The sequence below is a fragment of the Oreochromis aureus genome, linkage group 7 (genome assembly GCF_013358895.1).
Source record: "Oreochromis aureus strain Israel breed Guangdong linkage group 7, ZZ_aureus, whole genome shotgun sequence".
NCBI classification, from domain to species: Eukaryota; Metazoa; Chordata; class Actinopteri; order Cichliformes; family Cichlidae; genus Oreochromis; species Oreochromis aureus.
This window is the reverse complement of record NC_052948.1, coordinates 43,481,560-43,501,719: the sequence shown is the minus strand read 5'-3', so window position 1 is coordinate 43,501,719 and position 20,160 is coordinate 43,481,560. Positions and strand designations below refer to the sequence as shown.

General features: G+C 38.4%; 1 protein-coding gene across 1 annotated transcript in view; it reads right to left on the bottom strand.

The window, feature by feature from the left end:
- The window catches only part of cabp7b (calcium binding protein 7b), a 27,871-nt gene extending 7,711 nt beyond the window's left edge, over positions 1–20,160 (bottom strand). The window contains exon 1 of the mRNA XM_031742600.2: positions 20,046–20,160. Coding sequence (XP_031598460.1) covers positions 20,046–20,154 — 109 coding nt within the window. The 5' untranslated portion in view covers positions 20,155–20,160. The remainder of the gene's footprint in view (positions 1–20,045) is intronic.

Below are 20,160 nucleotides of genomic sequence, written 5' to 3'. Positions count from 1 at the left end.
TGTTTTGGAAATGTCTAAAACAGAAAGCTACAACCTTTTGAAACAGTACAACTAATTATAAATTGATTTGAAATGATAACGTTAAGCATGCTATCTAAAAAGGGAAACACGAGTTGCTTGTGAATGTTCTTCTGACTACCAGGCACAGGGAAAAGACACCTACTGCGATCCCTACTGCGCCACGCTGCTGGTATACACGAGTTAAACAAGTCGGAATACATCAAATTATTTTTTTCTGATTTAAACCACACAGCAGAAACTTTAAATCTAAGAGCAAATTTCCTAATTTCTTTTTGACCAATTGTCTCCTGATGTTGCACCTTAAAAAGAAGAAGAGGTGTGATCCTTACATTGCACTGAAGCATACAAACTTTTGCCCTTAAAGATGTACACATAGATTGTAACTGCAGAGACAGAAATAGACCTTTAGTGTACACTTTTTATGAGAGTGTAGTTTGATTGTTTCAGTAGAATAGACTGAGACAGAAACGCTGCATTTTAAAATTTCAGCCCACAGAGCATGACGGGAGCAATATTGAAAGTTTCAGCATCCCAGTGAGAGACAAAAAGAGGAGCTGAGTGTTTAAGCATCTCGTATTGCAGTCTTTCTTTCTTCATTTAAAATGCCTAAATTTAAAATAACCACCAACAAAACCCTTCTCCAAACCTGCAAAACAGTTTACATGTTGCAAAAGCATAAAATTGCTGCAAAACTCATTAAGCTCTTGTAAAATATAACTGCCTCCATAATTACCTACAAACTATCATTTTAATAAGCGCATGAAGCACTAACCACCCAATGAGTTAGTGTGTATAAATGCAAAACAGAACTGGTTGTGGCTCATCTGTGTGCAGGGCATAGCAATTTTTTTTTTAAAAAGTGAGTAAACAACTGTGTACACAGAAAAATCCATCTGAATAAAACACACTATTAATACAAATAAGGAGAAAAGTTGTTTATCCTCCACATCATATTGCAATATTGTAGCTAGGTAGTGTTGAAAGTGTTGCCTGAAGTGAGGTATCTGAGTGAAGCTTTGCAGAAATTATTCTATAAATGTAAAGCATTTAGTTCGAGCCAGTGCTTTGGCTCCAAGTGCTAATGGTTTTGTAGATAGTGCTTCAAAAGCTACCGTTAATGCTTGAGCATTCAGACAAACTGTGATACTACACAACCATTAACAGAGAGGTGTTTGAACATTTAAGTGCACAATATAAAGTTAAATCCTCTGGCAAATAATAATGAATGGCAAATAATGAAAAAGGCAATGTTCTAGGCTTCCTGGCTAAACTGTTATCTGCTTTGTTTCGGGGTTTGTTGAGGATAAAAGCAGAGCAGTTTATGCCTGTGATAGATATTTAAAGGATTTCCCACTGTGATGCAGTGTTATTCTTCATTCACAGTAAGATTTCTGAGCCAGTACCTGCTACTCTGGCCATAGTACAATCACTTCTGACTGAAGGCTGCAAGCAGGTTCGTGTGTTTCTAATTAAAACTGCAACTTTTGGTAAATAATCCATAAACATTGGCATTTGGCTCCTGTCCTCACTCGGCATCACCGTATTCTGTTTGAAGTGGTGAAAAAGAGCAGTTGGACTTCAAAGGCGCCGAATGCCGGTAGTTCTTTGATGTAGATCCTCAAATATACAAGACTATTGGATGCTAGCTCAGCTTGTTGCTTGATTGGATGAAACAAGAAACAAAATGAACTGTAAGTATAATTTTTACATCAATATATCAACAATATTAGCCGATACCTGAGCAGTGCTAGCCCGAGACACTGCAGAGAATAAAAAGGTGGAATTAACAGAACAAACACGTAGACATCCACCTAATCCACAAGAAACCTAGGAATACTTAGACGTTCATCAAACACCAGCATAAGCTAAACATACACTCTTTTATCTTGAAAATTGCTTCTAAACCAAAGGGCTTGGATGAACTTTTCATATGTAAAGCATGTGATTACGCTGAGTGCTTATATGATGTAGAAAACCAATTTGCATGCGTTTATGTGACTTGGCAACCACAATTAGCATGCAAGCCCACACGAGGACAAGCACTAGCTATCCATCTTGTGCACATGAATGAGTGCAGTTTTTAAGTGATAGCTTGCAAATTGTGGCTATAGCGGCAGTGTATAATCCTCTTTAAAAAATAAAATAAAATAAAGCACTACAAGACAAAGTCTTTGGAACGTAAATTGAGGTCCTTCTGGACAAGTGACACTGTCTGTGCCATACCTTGACACATCAGACACAACATATTTGTCTAAATTACACCCAGCAGCTCTGCTTGAGTTTTGTTATCTTCCCTGAGCACCATCCCAGATTCAGTGTTGTGACCTCTGATGCCAGTGACAAATAATGAATTCTCTTAGCAGGCTGAGCAGTGGCTGGACTACAGATTGTTTCACACACTGAGGAGTGAATATTTATCTGAAAAAAAAAATACACAGATGGAATCATAAGGGACAGTATGTGTTTACTTTGTTGAAAGATTTGATTATAATTTGCATTTTTTAACATGTAAATGTTGTTTGTCAAGATTTGATCCTCCACGGACTAAAGCGCTTCACTAATTTTTTTTCTCCCTCATCTATTGATATCGCCAACATAATTGATTGGCTTATTTATGTAGCTGAATAAGTAGATTTACTTCTGATAAAGGCTGTCCTTTTTAAAGTTAACAGAGATTGGACGTTTATCCAATCAATACTGACATCTTAACTCCCAGTGGGCCCACATGTTCAAGCTCATTTTGCAGCAGGAAGTACTACAACCTTATTCATGTGGTAAGACAAAGTCTCAACAAGAGTCACTGTTACATGATCACTGACAGCACTGTATCCAGCTCCTGTGTGTCACACTGGGCATGATAAACTACTTTAAGCACCCCATTGTGAGACGTTCGTACTAACATTGCATGTTACACATCCCTGGAAAAATGTTCACTTGCAAATAAACAAATACGCACAGGGTAAACACACAATACAATAATAGCAAAGTGATGGAACTGAAGTTTTATTCAAAGTGTGGAAAACATTCAGCAGACTCAGGTGTCTACTTTGAGTCCTTGATCAGAAAATCTGTAACCTTGCACTGCTGTGAGGGTGCACCCACTCGGCTGTCTGAAGCCAGGTCGTGAAAATCTTTGAATCGCTGATTTTTATTTATATATTTATATTCTGTCTGTATGACAGAATATTTTTAGTTAATTCTGCAATATGAGAGTGGAGGAAAACAATTTGAGAGCAATATTATCAAGCAAATTATTAATATTGGTGTGAAATAGGTTACTGCTCGAAGCAGCAACAGTAGCGTGGCTCCTAAAATGCTGTGAAATGTTGTCAGTGGTTCAATCCAGACTAGAAGTCGAAGTGTCCCTGGGCAACACTGGAGCCCAGATGCATCCAGTGGTGTTTGTGTTTGATCGATAAACTTAGAATAAGTTGCCATGTGAATGAATGAATGTGGCACAAGACATTTTGTAAATGCCTGACTGTTTATTGTTACATTTATTCAGACACGAAGACCGTTATGAGCCGAATCAAATGTAAACAAAGGGTCAAGGTGTTTTGTTTTTCAAGAATGACCTCATACATTATAAAAGATGGCCACTTTGGTGTCATCCACTGTTCGTCATCTTAGTGTTTTGAAAACAGATCTGCTGAGACTTATCGATCTTTCTTTTTACAAAATGGTTTTTATAATTAATATTCAACAAGATCTGAAAGTAGCTATTGAGTCCAAAGCCATCAGGCAAGTCATGCTGGTGAAAATAGCATTTGGAGACCATGGCCACGATCTTTAAATGCTTGCTTTGAAGGTTGAGATCCAGTAATAGTCACAAAACCATATCAGTCACTTGCTGTCAGTCTCCTATTGAATGGGCTCAAGTTGGCATTTACATGTGATCTGATTATAATAATACACTGATTACCTGTGATGGAAATTGCAAATCTATTGCCATGTGCATACAATCGATACATACAATTCACAATAAACACAAACTTAAACTAACTTAACTATGATGCAGATGAGTTGAGCTAATCAGTACCGATGGACTCAGATTGATTGCAACCTGTCAGCAGTCCATCTGCATTTATAAATTAGATGGCAATTACTGTCAAACCATCACCAATCTGTTTGAGGAAGAATCCATTCCCAGTTGGGATTATTTGGAACCAAGCTATCTCCCACCAGGGGATGTTTGCAATCACCTTGCAACTGAAACTGGTCACCAGGAGGCTGAGGGTGCTGCACACTTAACCTCTGAGCAACAACTTGATTTCCACAACTACTTTCAAAATCGGTCTCCAAAAGCTAAAAAGTTTAATTCATCTACCCAATTTTTCTACCTGCAAGGAGGTTGCTGCCTTGTTTTTACTCTGGTGTAACAGAGCCATAAAGCCCTCAGGTAAGTGTTTACTGAAGTCGGGAATGGAGGTCTTTTTGCCCCCTGGTGGCCATTAGAAAGAAAGCAGGTTTAAAGAGTTTCTGTGCTGGCCCTACTTATCAATCCATCTAAATCCATTTTTTTTTGTAATTGTGAATGAGCAATAGAGATTTAGAAAGGAGTGAACAATACGAATAAGAATTTTATTATCTTGGAAAGATAACAAAAATCACAGATAAAGTAAAACTGTTTTCCGATTTGTGAGGTCCTGCTGGGATATTACTTTTGGATGTAAAAATAACAAAAACTCTAAAACAAAAACAACTGTTAAAAAATCCTGAATTTTATTTTTTAGCATTTATACAATCAGTCACAAAATGTCTATGTTTTGTGCATGAATGATTAGGTTTTAATGAGATGAGTGAAAACGCAGTTGTGCTGTTATAGTTTAAAAGAAAGCCAACAGAAGGGCTCACGGAAATAAGTGGTGATGCATAGAAATAATATGTAATGAAATGAAAAAGGACAGTGGTTTTTTTTCATGAAGAATATATGTGTGAACCTCACACTTGTATCCAAATCCAAAACACAAATTTCTTATGACTGCTTCTGTTTAACGCTACAGGAAATGAGAGCAGCCATGCCTTCAGTTATTTTTTTCTGCTATCTTATGATGACAAGCTAATTTATCTAGTTATCTTAAGATATCGATGCACGGTTTATTTAATTGTGGAATAATAAATCTAATTTTCATCATTTTATACCAAGTCTGAGCTGCTGTGATGCCCTGGGGAATATGACACATAATATGACATGAGATGCTCTGAAAAGATCCTAAAGATCCTTTATACATTTTGTTTTTGTCTGTTTTTCTGGATGGGACGAAGGAGGCTTTAAAAATACTAACAATAACAATTTTCTCCTTTTCTGTATCGTTAGCTTCATGGATAATGCATAAATTTAGGCTGTTGTTGATGTATGATTCATGGGTAAGGGTTATTTATCATGATTTCACTTTAATCAAGCGAGTGTGGTTTTGCTTTGCATAAAGGCATAAAGGCGTGCTTATCTTCACAAATAAGGGTGGATTTGTAAAACATTCTCTTTCTCGCACATGCAGATGACAAAAAATGAACATCCTTGCTGCTGTCCATGGATCTGTGCTGCTGACAGACACACAGCAGGCGGCAGCTTCTACTTTGATATGTTTTCTTATTTATCATTGATGGGAACAATGATAAATAGAAGTTAAATCAAGTGTGCTGTAAGTGTCCCATCCTTCCTGATCATGGTATAGTTCATGCTGACCTGCACAGATGGCATCCAGTAAACTGGAGCAACTGGTTTAACTTAAAAATGAAGGAGTGTCATTTATTCAGTGCCAGACTGCACTACAGTTAATTTTTTGACACAAGCAGAAACCGTGTTGTGTTAACACTTTCAGATCGACCCTCCTTATTTATTCTCTGCTGTACAGTAACTTTATGTGCACGTACACTTCTGTGATGCTGCTGCAAAAGTTAACTTCACTGGTAATTAGACGGGGAAATTACACGTCTTCATAGCTACCGCGATCCCAGAGACAAAGCAGAATTAGTTTTCCCGTGATCAGTTGCGTCATTATCTCGAGAAATCAGCCTTTAATTTTCTCAGCATGACAACATTAACTTGTGATCCTGTTTCGTTACAAAAAATTGCAAACCCAACTGTTTTTACCCATGAATGAACACACTTCACATCCCTTTGCCAAACCATCTTCAACACATTTCTAAAACACGCCAAGTAGTCAACAAACAACGCTGATTTATCATTTGTTGGTTTGAGCATTCTCATTGGCCTTTACACATCTTCTATTACAAAAGTTGGATGAATGAGTCACTTGAGGGAAAGAAGTATAAAAGCATATAATAGAGGGGTATTACTGCAAACAACCCTCTGAATTTACTGAGGCAAAGGTGACAATTTCATCAAATTGTTCCATATCAAAGCAAAAAGAAATACCGACTGACAATTTCACGGCAAGTTGGACCAACAGGGTCATGGTGGTGACTGTAACCTCGATGGGTGATAGGTCTGATAATTTTTTACCTGTTGATCTGCATTAAGCGTAGGTTATTTGAGCTAGTGGCCTCGTCCCACTATATTTAACACTGGCAGTCACTACATTTTATTCCAGTGACTGAGCATGTCATTGAAATAAAAGAAGCCACATGACACCGGCTCAAGTGCAATACTGTCAAAATTAGGAACATGTCGTCTCAGAGTGATGCTTTTGTTACTGCACTATTGTAAACCTTTATTAGCCGGACGTCCCAGTGGCTCTTTGAAACGCCTTCAGGTTGTTCCGAAATCCTGCAGCTGGGAGTACTAACAGGGACTAGAGGGTAAGATCATATTTCTCCAATATTAACTTCTCTTTATTGGCTCCCTGTACATCCGGAATGATTTAAAATCCTTCTTCTCACATACAAAGACCTCAATGATTAGGCCCGATGGTATCTTAAAGACATCACATCGTATGAATTATCCCAATAGAGCACTTTGCTTTCAGACTGCAGTTCCTAGAACAGTTTCTAGAAGCAGAAATTGAAGGGGAGGAAGCACCTTCAACTATCAGTCTACTGATCCATGGACCCCATACCTTTTTTAAAAAAATCTTTGTTTCTTTGTTTCTTTGTTTCTTTCTTGCTTCTAGTATGAGCTGGATCAGATGACCCCAAACCATCCCTGCTGCTACCAGCTCATCCTGCAGAGCCGCTCTCCTTAATGACATGCATGTCTGTTGCATGTCATTAACTTTTTGTCCTCTCTTTCCTCTAGTTTGTGCCTTGTCCTATCTGCAGATCACCATGTTCCCAATCTGCAGTTATGGGGTCCAGGTTCTTTTTAAAAAATTGTGTGCTGTTTTTTAGGTTTTTTGAGATGAAATGCATTATTTTATAAATAATGCCTTAGAGATAACTGTAAGAAATGGTCCTATATAAATAAAACTCAATTTAAATATACTGGGTTCCTTTGATTTATTTAACAGGTATGTTTGTCTTCTTTCTTAAATCACTACCTCTTTTTTTATCTAACCAAAAACTTCCAAATATACCTAAATATAACAACCTGTGTAAGCTTCAGCTGGTTTGTCTACAACACCAGTCACTTTATCCAGGTCTGAACTCAGGGCTTAAAAGTCTGTTGACCTTCCAAAAGAGCTAAAACATGAACATGAAAGCCGACAGATCCTGGTGACCTTTCTGACCGCCTAACAGAGTCATTCTTGGTAGTCGCTGGTGCAGCAAAAAATAAATAAATACAAATTTTGAAAATGGTCCACTGTAGTCCATTGGCGGACTGTCAGTGCTGCTGACAGGGTCAGAAAAGTCACTGAGGTTCCTTTACTTAAATCATAATGCATTTAAAAGCGTGCAGGAGATAAACATGACCAAAGATGACACTGTTTTGCATAACAATTAAGAAAATAAATAAACAAAAAGAGATATTAGACAGAGATAGCAGAAACCACAATTCCAAAACATCTTGGTTATCTATGAAAAATGCGAATATAAACACAATGAAGTGCTTTGCAAAACACATATCAAATGTTTAAACTGAGAAAATGTACCGTTTTGGCTCAGTTTGAATTTGATAGCAACACTGTAAAAAAAAGTTGGGACACGGCCATGTTTGCTACTGTGCAGCATCCTCTCTTCTTTTAACAACAGTGCATAAATGTCTGGGAACTGAGGAGACCAGCTGGTGGACTTTTGGGTTTCTAGGTGCTTTTCCTTTCATGCTGCGCTAAATGTTTTCAGTTGTTGAAAGGTCTGGACTCCAGGCTGTCCGCTTCAATCTCTTGGACTATGAAGCCATTCAGCATGCAATTTAGCATCATCCTGCTGAAATAGTCATCCCCTGAAAAATACTTTGTCTGTTTGGGAGCATATGTTGGTGTAAAACCTGTGTATACCTCTCAGCATTGATCTCGTTGCAGATTTCAGGTGCCAATTCCATATGCACTAATGCACCCGCATACCATCAGAGATGCAGGCTTTTTTACTGAGTGCTGTTAACAAGCCAGATGGTCCTTCTCCTTTTTACTCCATATTTTCCATAAAGAATTTAAAAATGAGTTCTCTGACAACAGAACAGTTTTCCACTTTTCCTCAGTCGATTTTAAATGAGCTTTGGCCCTGAGAAGCCTGGCCTTTCTGGATTGTCATTGCTGCTTCACACTTGGCTTCTTCTTTTCCTTCTTTGCATGATCAAGCTTTTTTTTCAAATGCAGTGCTACCCGAAGGCCCGGAGATGACAGGTGTCCCACACTGAGTTTCAGCCTTGCACGCAGAGATTTCTCCAGATTCTCAAAATCTTGATGATGATATTATGACTGTACATTATATTCCAAGTCTTTGCAGTTTTGTAGCGAGGAACACTGATCTGTAGTTCGTTAGCAATTTGTAGATGTAGTATTTTGTAGATCAGTGAACCTCTGTCCATCTTTACACCTGAGAAGCTCTGCCTCTCTAAGATGCTCTTTTTATAATAACTCGTGTCACTGACCTTTTGCAAATTACCCAATTAGTAGCAAAGATTTCCTCCAGCTGATTAATTTTTGTAGTGCTTGCTTGTGCAGCCTTTTGTTGCCCCCAAATCAAATATTTTTAGACATGTTGCTGCCATCAAATTAAAAAAGAACTAATACTTTTCTTATAATGGTACATTTTCTCAGTTTATAAATGTAATATATTTTCTGTGTTACACTGTAAATAAAATATGGGTCTATGAAATATGTTTTTATTTACATTTTAAACAGAATCCCCAATTTTATGGATGCGGGGTTGTTTGTGATTTTTATATTTCCAAGGTAAATCTTTTATTTTGTCATGTTTAATAGCTAAATTATAATTAATGAAACTGCAACTACGTGAAGTAAAAAAAATACTCACCATAAATTATCCTTATTGTTAGTGTATCATAGCGCAGCATGTGTTAAAATTAGCACTTTCTAGAAAACAAACCTCCTCTAATATTTATATGAGAACAACTGATTGATGATGACCTCTCTTTGAGCTCTGTTGCTTAGTTTGGTGAATTGCTCAGATACCATGGAACTCCTCCACTGTGTCATTGCTGCCGTGATTTCCAAAGAGAAAGAGATGCCTGGGATTTGTGTATTTATTTTCTTGTTTGTTTTTTCATCAACTAATTCTTCTTTAGTCTGCAAGCAGTGGGAATGGCTTATAGCTACTGTAACCTTCCCTCAGCGCTCTCAGTCACATCTAAGTGCTTGAGCTGAGTGAACCCATCACACCATAGGTGCTGATGAAGGGACCCATTTAAAAATAAATATAACAGGACAGAGAGTAGCTAAAAGATACCTCTTTCACATTGCTTCTCATGCATGGGAGGAGATAATGTAAATGCTGGAGGTTCAGAGGAAGCGACTGCTGCCTTCAGAAGAAAAAAACACAAGCAGTGTTATCCTCGAGAAAAGGTATCGACCATGCACTACCACCGCTGAGAAAGCCCTACTGTGATTGTCCAGTTTACTGCAAAAAAAAAAAAAAAAGCCCCTCTTCACCTTCAGTAACGATCATGACATTGAACGATACGATAATAGAGCTGTTACAGCGGGGGGTAGATGAAGAAGTCTCTTTGCTCCGCAGGAAGTGAACAGAAGAGAATAACAACGGCCTCTTTTCACCGCCCCGAAGTCACTGCTTGAACATGACTTCACACTTCGCAATATGTTCCATCTCACCACATTATTAAAGCTCATTTCATGTGTCAGACCCACTCTCAGGTCTCATATCAGATGTCAAATTTACATGAGTCTAAACCAGATGAATTGCATATTTACATGTGTCCAGTCACATTCAGAGGCTACATTTGCATTGGAGAAAGGAGACTCGGGCCTTCCTGCTAATTGCACCCTGTTAGTCAGGATCAAACAGGACCTTTTGTGTCAGCCAGTTGCTGGGATGAAAGGGATGAAAATAAAGGCGTTACTTGATTCTTTTCCAGAATAAATGGGAATCTTAAATTAGGCACCTTTCTCCGGCAACCTCAGATTGCATGTCCAGAGGTGACAAGAGAAAGTCGCTGGCACTAATTGACATGCTCTACTTAAAAGTAAACTTTTGGTCAACAAATGAGGAGCGCAGTCTTCTTATTAAAAGAAGACGTCTGGTGGAAAACAGTTTAGAAGGTAAAAGAAGAAGAAGAAAGAAATCAGTGGGAGAGATGAGTCACATCTACTCATTAAATAATTCACCTTCCCATGGGAATATGTCAGTAATAGTATGATGACACCCGTGACATCCGTCGTTCTGATACTACACGTGAGTCATATTAATCAGTATCCAGAGAGAGCTCTGCTAATGCATTAGAGCAAAAGTAGGTCGGCACATAATACAAATGCTGTCAAAATAATGCGACTTTTAACATCACTAAATAATATTAACAGCTGCTTAGAGCATGATTATATTGAATCAAAAAACCCCAACTGATTCCAGGTGACTAACCCCCCCCCCAACATTAACAGGCACCTAACTGGGATTTAAGGGTTTGCATGGGAACAAACAGTGAATTAATTTGTTCATGGAGCTCCAGACTTTGCTCTATTGTCCAGCACACAAACAAAGGAGCTGTTTAAATACTCATTTTTACACACCTTAATTGGCTCCGTCCCAGCTTATCACAAAATAACGAGAAAAATGTGAGTCATGCAGTGCGGATGCATGTAGAAGGTGTCGAGGGGACACAACGAGTACAGAGTGACACCCTCACACCCCTGTTGTTATCTGTCCTGATGTGTGAACTGAGCGCTTCAAAAATATGATAACGATCAATTGTGATGTGGCAAAAAAGATGCACTAACCCCATAGTGTACAGCAGTGAGACGGATACATACACAAATCACCTTATAAAACTACAAAGTTTTACTCTACTTACTTGCTTCTGCAGATTTGTAGCTTGCATGTATTGTCACATTTACACAAACATGCCATCACCGAACACAGTGATGATGCCCTGCACGAGCCCGGCATGTATAAGAGCTCCTGCTGTGTAAAAGTACTTAAAATGACTACCTGCAGCTCTTTGTGGGCGGAGTTGAAAACATGCGACTGGTTTCTTTCAGGAAAATTATTGAGAATTACAGCTTAACTTTATTAGCTTTTGTTTTGAACTTATCGGACAGACAGCACAGATTTGTCTTCGACTGATGTCTTTTGTTAGGGAAGTGTTGATTTTCTGCCCTTATCTTGTTTTTCTTCTTTTTCCATGCTGTTTTATGATATTCAGGTTTTTATACACATTGTCATTACTAACTTTCTTATGTTTTTCATAATAAGAGAAAAGGAAAGTGGAGTTTTTAACAAACAGACTAATTAACTTTACTGTTTAGAATATGCAAACTTCTCCTCCAGTGATATGGATGCATTGCTGGGTCACATTAGGACAAAATTTACCATTTTAATTTATTTAAGACTGATGTTGACCTTTAACTCGACCCGTAGGATTCTATTAACAACAACATAGAATTATTAGGCTAACTGTCCACTTTATTAGGTACAAATACCTGATTAGATTAATGCAAATCAGTCTATCACTTGAGAGCAACTCGATCAATTTACGTATAGAGGCAACCTGCTGAAGTTCAGTCTGAGCCCACAAAACAAGGAAGAAAGGTAAATGAAGTGACTTTAAATGTGGCATGGTTGCTTCAGAAACTGCACCCAGGATTTCTCCCTACAACCATCTCTAGGGTTTATGGTGAAAGCTACTTTCAGCTGCTCCCTTAGTCACAGGAGAGAGCCACAGTGGGTATCTTCGGATGTTTTGATTTTGCAGATCTTTACTCTTCCTGACGCAGCTCCAAAGGGATTTGTATTTCCTCGTGTAATTAAACTGGGAATCTTCTGCTTGTTAGGCGACCGTATAAACCATTGCACTACGCAACCAGGAAAGCATATCCAGTGAGTGGCATTTCTCAGTTAAAATGCCTCGTTTATGCCAGAGTTGAGAGGAGAATGGCCAGATTGCTTCAAGCTGATAGGAAGGCAACAGTAAGTTGCTGTGCTGAACAGCATCTCTGAATGCTGACCCGTGGAGAAGATTGGCTACAGCAGCAGAAGTCTACACCGGGTATCAGTCTTGTCAGCTAAGAACAAGAAACCGAGGCTACAGTTCACACACGCTCACCAAAACTGGACAGCAGAAGTCTGGAAAAATACTGCCTGCTCCGATGAGTCTGCAAAATTCAGTATGGATCCATCCTGCCTTCCATTAATAATTTAAACTGCTGGTGGTAGTGTAATGGTGTAGGGGATATTTTCTTGGCACATCGTGGACCCCTTAGTACCATCTGAGTATCATTTAAATGCCACAGCTTACCTGAGTATTGTTAATGACCATTTATGAGCACAGTGTACCCATCTTCAGATGGCTGCTTCCGCGTCTCAAAGCTCAAATCAAACTGGTTTCTTGAAAGACAATGAGTTCACTGTTCTCAAATGTCCTCCACAGTCACTAGATCAAAATCCAATAGAGAACCTTTGGGATGTAGTGGAACAGGAGATCTGCTGTAGCCCATCTTCTCCACGGTTCAGCATTCAGAGATGCTGTTCAGCACAGCAACTTACTGTTGCCTTCCTATCAGCTTGAAGCAATCTGGCCATTGGGTGTGCTTCAACCAATTAAGACAGTTCTGAAGGCCAAAGGCGGTCTAAATCAATACTAGAAGGATGTACCCAATGAAGTGACCAGTAAGCGTATATTTTTGCCACCAGTTGAGTGTTTATTAGCTCAATGTTTGAGCATTTCCAAGCTCAGTATAATGATGTGAATGAAATATGGCTGTTGCCTAGCGGCAGACAAGGAGAGATTAAGGACGCAGTCTCATAATTAACGTCTTGTGATAGTGTTGTTATTTGAAATTGTGAATCTCTCTGTCTGGCTGCAACATTATTGACCAGATCTTCGACCACGCAGAAAGCTACATTAAACACACAGCTCATGATTATTGTTTTTAAACCTTATTGCTTATAAGTGTAACACCTGATAATAATGTTCAGCTATAACTCATTTATAAGACTTTAGTTAATGATGAACTACAGTTTACATTATGTTTAGGGATGTTTGATAAGTGCCAACACAAATCTGTTGTAAGTGAAATTTGTGATTGTGAGCAAATTATTAGCAAAAGATTAAGAAAATAAAACATTCAGACATTGAATTCTTTGTAAGTCGGATGTGAGTATTTACTGTAGCGTCTCTGTATAACAGTTTTATTGTGAACAAATGATGAATAAATCATCAGTAAAGCTTCTTTGATGAGCTATTACTTTTAAGTTAGCCTGTTATAAGCACAATAAATGATTTAAATCAGTTTGTCTTTTTAAAACATTTTTTTAAAATATTTGAGACACTTTGAGATGCTTATCTTAAAAAGGTGCTACAGAAATTCAATTTGACTTACTTATTTACCTACAAATTACATTAAATTTATGAATGATGTACCTCCAGCAGATTGTAACATGTCAGTGTTAAAGAAATTCATCACATGGGTTCTGTGTCGAGTGGGATCTGGCCTCAATCTGAACCTTTGCACCATCTGTGACCTGCCAGGGAGGCTCCTACAATGCATCACTTATTAACGATGTAGTCATAATTTGTTCACGGTCATGTTCTAATTTAAACTTATAGATGGCTTGATGATTTCTTAATACAACTCTGTATATTAATGTATTGCAAATGATGATCATTAAAGCTTATAAATGATGGAATTACTACAAAGCGTTACCTGCATATGTACAGAGCATGTCCAGCCTCTGTCCTGACCACTGTCACTGTATGTGTATAATTAGGCACCTGCAATACAGTAACACAACCAACATAACACATATAATGCCTGCTTACAATGTTGCAGCAAAAAGGAACTCCATTTGTAAGCACAAAAGACAACAGCTTTGCATACAAAGTGGAAGAAGGCCTGCACTCCACTACAATGCTTGACGTCTGGGGGATTCTCCTGCTGGCTGCGATCTATAAATATTGTTCACATTCTCTGTCGGTGATGCACCGAGGAACGATACAAGCTCGCAGAGACCTCCAAGAGTTTAACTGGCAGGAAGTCACGGCTGTTTTCAGCCATAAAAAGAGTGTCTTATCTGTGCCAGCACATGTGTAGTTAAAGCACCAGTTTCCTCTGGGTTATGGGCTGTGCTTTAGACATTTTAATACTGAAATTGCAAGATCATGTCTTAATAAAATGACAATTTGCACAAGTATCAGAAAATTTTGTATATTTCATTCTGGTAATCCATAAATGCTGATTTTTTTTTCTAGTAAGCTCTAAAACTTCAATAAAGACCCACAGACTGTGTCTGTTACCTCATGTACAGTGCTTAACAAATTAAGTAGACCACCACTCAGTGTAAGGCTTACACCACAGCTGCCATAAATTAACAGCATTGATAATTAATACAATAATTTCTTATGTTGCTGTAATAGTTAATCCACCTGTGTGTGCAAGATCCTTAATGCTAAAACACAATTATTGTTGTTATCCATGAATTTTTAAATTTACCATTATACAAAAAAGCAGAAAAAAGGGTAAATCACCCTATCATTTTCAATTAAGATGCCAAATTACAGGTACTGATGGAGCCCCTCTGATGACATGGTCCAAAAAATTAAATAAATTGTATACAAAATACTACTTTTGCCCTCGAAATAGTATAACGTTGGACAAAATACTTATTGTGGTTATCCCAGTCGAAAATACTATTTCGAGGGCACGAAATAGGTATAAATAGAGAGTAACTTGGCACGCATTTGTGGCAACGAAATAGATAACGTGTTTACATCATATTGATACAATTCCTGGACAGCTGAGTAGAGACATAAGCATAAGAGTAGGCTAAACCTATACACCATGGACAGAGACAGTATGATTGAGTTTTATTTTAGGCTGGAATGAGCTACAAATGCATTTTTTTAAAAGCCTGGCAATGCAAGGAACCATTATTACGGAGGGACACATTTAAACAGGATATTGAGAGCCCAGTTGCTTTACAGACCTAACAAGTGCGACCTGGATGCGGGATAGATTTTATTGTCAACCAACTGCAAGGGCCTGGGAAGGATCACGGTTATCGGTCAGAGTGTTTCGTGCCCACTAATTAGCATTTCAGATGTCCGTTATACCTATTTCATGCCCTCGAAATAGTATTTTGTGGCCACAATTTATTTATTTTTTCGACCATGTCATCAGAGGGGCTCCGTAGGTACTTACGTGCATTCCTGAAAAGACAAATTAGTTTTAACACTTGAATTTTATGCTTGAATAATTCTGACTTCTCAAACTTGGGAATAAAAACATTTATTCAGAGTTTTATTTTTTATTTTTTTACATTTTCTTTACTTATTCTTTTGACAGGTGGTGTAATAAATTTGTTAAGCACTGTACATGCAGTATACTGTTGTATACAATATACATTTTTGAGTGTTTTATTTATTTGTGTAATTATGAATTGGATCAATTCCAATATGAGCATTAGAGGTTATCCCAGTCGGTCATGTATAATGAGCTGCACTTGGCTCTGGACCTGGGATTTAATATAGTGCTTATTAAATAGAGAGAAACTTGGCACTGCATAATGTCCACACAGACATTCACCTAACAGTGTTTACAGGATAAACACACACATAAATGTTTCATGGGTTTCTTCAGGGACATGATTAAATATAGTGATTGCTGTTATGTCATTAACATAATGGCTTAATTATCACGTATAATTCGTGATGAATTAGGCAGCTTTTTGTTCCACGGATACAGAGAGAGTACCCAACACCACATTGCCCAGATTAGGATTTTTAAAAGATGATTTAATCATGAGTTAAACCGATCCAGTTTTACATGAGGGATCTACAGATCTCAGATATACAAATGCGCAGTGATTTCTAAGAGGCGGGAGTACGGCTGCTTTTACAATAGTGTGGCTTCATATCAGGCTTTATGACAAGTGCGTGACACAAGGGCAGAGAAAAGGGTAGGAAGCCTTGCTGCCGGCTCTGCCCACCTAGGCAACCATCTGTTCGAAAAACATTCCCTGGAATCTGCATATCCATTAAGAGCTGCAAGCACTTAATCAGCCTCCCTCAACTTCACCCAGTCCAGAGGATGTCCTCTCTATTCAAGTCTCTGTAATCCTCACTGTTGTCATTCCTACTGATGCATTTACTTGCTCGTATAGTTTTCAAGAAACAGTGTCAGTTACTGCCTGGTTTGGTTGTTGGAGGGGTGGGGGGGATGTCATTATGTTGCACTTAAGACTGTGATCCAAATAAAATGGCAGCTTAAAATGGCAAAAGTCTTAAGATGACAGGATTATAAAGATTTATATATAATCTCTGTTGAGTGTTGATTCTAACACTGAAATAATTAGAACTTCTTTTTCATTTTATTGGTTATATTCATCCAATTGCAGCATAAAATCAGCCAACACGTGATTCTGTAATATCTGACTCTGTTTTGAGTTAATGCCATCTTCAGCTGTTTTCTTAATTTCAACTTTACATTATATTTTGAAGAAGTTCTGTCATTCCTTATATCATAGTAAATTATATGCTCATTTAAGGTCCCTAGGTCTTGTCGTAGAATAACCTTAATGCACATAACATTTAGTTAATGAAAAAAACAGAGGCACTGCAGTTCATGGTGCTTCTGGGGTACCCCTGATGGTGCTGTTAATGTGAAAATCTGGTATTTGATAGATATATTTTTAAACTCAGATGAAGGCTGGAGGTCAAAAGGTGAAGTTTTTGATCCTCTCTGAAATCTGTTGCTGCCCACCTTTATCCAATATGTGACTGAACAGCTGTTGGAAAATCAGATCTCACCACATGCCCACAAATCATTAACAGTTTTCTGCATATGAATATGAAAAACTTGTGAAGAGAGAACAAGCTATCTAATATTTCACTTTCAGTGCCCTGGTACATCCCTCTAAAGTTCTAAAGATGAGTGATGTTTGAACAGATTTGTTTTTTTTTCTAAAACCCTCTGAAAATGTCACAAATCAAAGGTACTGGATATTATGTGAAGATGAATAATATTATTTTTTTAAGCTTTTTAAAAATATATCTGCATTTGCAAACAAAGACCGACACACAAAACAAAAAGTCTTGACCTGGGTTTCTAGTGGCTACACCAGAGATTCAGATAAAACTCCCCCCACGGGCTAAGTGCTCAGTCCAGTTTTGCAGATCCACTACACAGCATTTTTCCCCATCTTCCCTGGACTGTAGGGGTCACTGTGTTTCAGCTAATGAGTGGGGGGTTGTTTAGACAATGCATTTTGCAGCTCTTATGCTGCTGGTTTACTGGTACAGGAGAAAATCAATCAACACTAAAACTTGGAGGTAAAATGAAACTCTTTAACTTGTTTGTCTGGGACGGGTTGTTCTATGTACTGTCCATGTTGCGGCACGTGTCATTGCACAGGATGCAAGGTCCTCTTGTCCTTGTATTGTGTTTGTTTGTGTGTATTCCAAAGTGGCAGTCGACACATGCCTGAAACAATGTCACCAGAAGAAAGTCCTATTGATTTAACCGCACAACTCATCGCCTGCATGCTCTTCACAGCTAAAAACTGATTTACTGCTATTAGTTTCTGTGAGCTTGATGATGAGTTTAGATGTTAGGATACATGTAGAGACAAAATGGAGGCTTGCGTAAGTTATTGGCAGCATGGCACAGTGAGAGAACGATAATGATCCTATATGAAGCATAAAATGTTATCTGTGTTTTTATCAGGTTTGTTTTTCTGACTGTGACAGACTCACTGAATCAAGGATCATTCTAAACATGTCCAGTTGCACTTGGAGTATATACGTGCACCTTGCAAGAAAAAAAAAAGATTATCATAAATATGATTAGAGAAAGTAATTACGTGAGCTGTGCAATCAGGGAACTTCTGCCCCAATATAATTAAAGATTTTGTGGATGAAACAACATTTATAGTCTGATTTTCAGACCTCTATGAAGAGAGGGGGGATTTTTCAGAAACCCTGGACTGCAGCAGACCAAAAAGGTTCATTCAAACAGTGCTGCAGCTCCCTCAGAGTGCGTTAAGGTGGCGCAGCAGTGGTATAAAGGGTAAGTGGGAGGCTGCAGATTCAAAGCCTTGGACTGGCTGTGTGCTGGTAAACAGGAGAGGTTCATCTTAAACTCTCTTGCCTCCCTCATCAACTTACAGTGCTCTTTAATGCATTTTACCTGCCACTGGAGCAGGTGAAAACGGGAAGATTACTTGTTTACGGTGGGCACTGATAGGGTGTGAGGCCATGCAAACGTAGCAGTGCATTACGTGCTCAGTGAATCCTCCCTGCAGTAAATACATTCATGGTTCAGTGGTCTGTCTTACTCTGAATATTTAATGACTCAATTAGTAAACTACATTTTGGAAAGACTCGCCCAATACCTGAAAAGCTGCATGGCTGTTGATGGCACCACCCGCCAACATTTTACTGTTGTTGTTCTATTCTTGCTTTTCCATAGCCAATCTTTTAATTTAATTTAATTTATATCGTGTCCGCAGATAGCGTATTTTCAATGTCAAATGAGTGGCTCGAAGCAAGGGCAGGCAGCCACTTGTGAGGCCCGGGCAACCTACAGACAGAAGAAAGGGGAAATGGAATTCCCTATGCATAAAAGACTTGGCGATATCAAATCTGATCTGACTTATCTCTTTATTGTAGTCTGCCTGGCTTTGTTCCAAATCACTGCCAAGTGTGCATTCTCATTGTGAGGACCATTTTTGCAAAACAAAACCTCTATTTTTAACAACTCGGCCCTGCAGTTACAATAGCTAGTGTGAATTTAATGCTTAAGTGAATCTTTCACTTGCCCTTTCCGTACAGCATGAAAGCTTCTTTTCTTCTTCTTCTTCTTCTTTTCTGGTTAATGCAATTCATAAAAGATGAGATGATGCAATTTATGGATCAAAATGAGTCCATCGTTCAATCTCATTGATGGGTTTTGTCTGCCTTTGATTTTCAAGTAATCTGCAGTTTTATATTTATGAGTTTGACATTCATTATAGTGTTTTTGTCCATTCCTGGATCCTTCCCTTTTAACAAAATTTAGAGTCCCTTTACTCATCAGTCTGTCTCAGTCTTGGTTGGATGAGTAAATAACATCAGGTGCAACGGAGTTTCATAGAGGTCAGGGGTATAGCCAAGAAATGCAGTGTATAAACATGCAGTTCACTCACAATATAATATCCCGTTGCTGTGATTAGAGGATAAATTGAAATGTTTGGTTGATGCATGAATGGAAAAAACACGATTAACTATTTCTACAGCTGAATTTTGTGCCAAAAATCATAAGCAAGAAAAAAAGTAAGAGCATACAGTTTGTCAGTATTTTCCCAGCACAAAACTATAAACCATGTAGATCTTACACAGAGATCTGGTGTCGGATTTGTTGAAAAGGTTATACAGCGCACACGCTCTGGAGCTCTCCAGGGTCCTGGTTTGGCAGCTGAACTTCAAATTCGGGAGTTACAGCTGTTATCGTTACTGTCGCTGGTTGGAACCACGCTCAAAGCAAGCAAACAGACAGATAACAAAAAACAACAAGCCTCACCTTCCACCTCATCCTCAGGCAGGTTAACAGGGGTCCGGTAGGTGAGGACATCTGGAATAGTGCAAAGTCCCTTGTACATGAACCTGGTGGTCACAGCACGCACTGGCATTTCTGC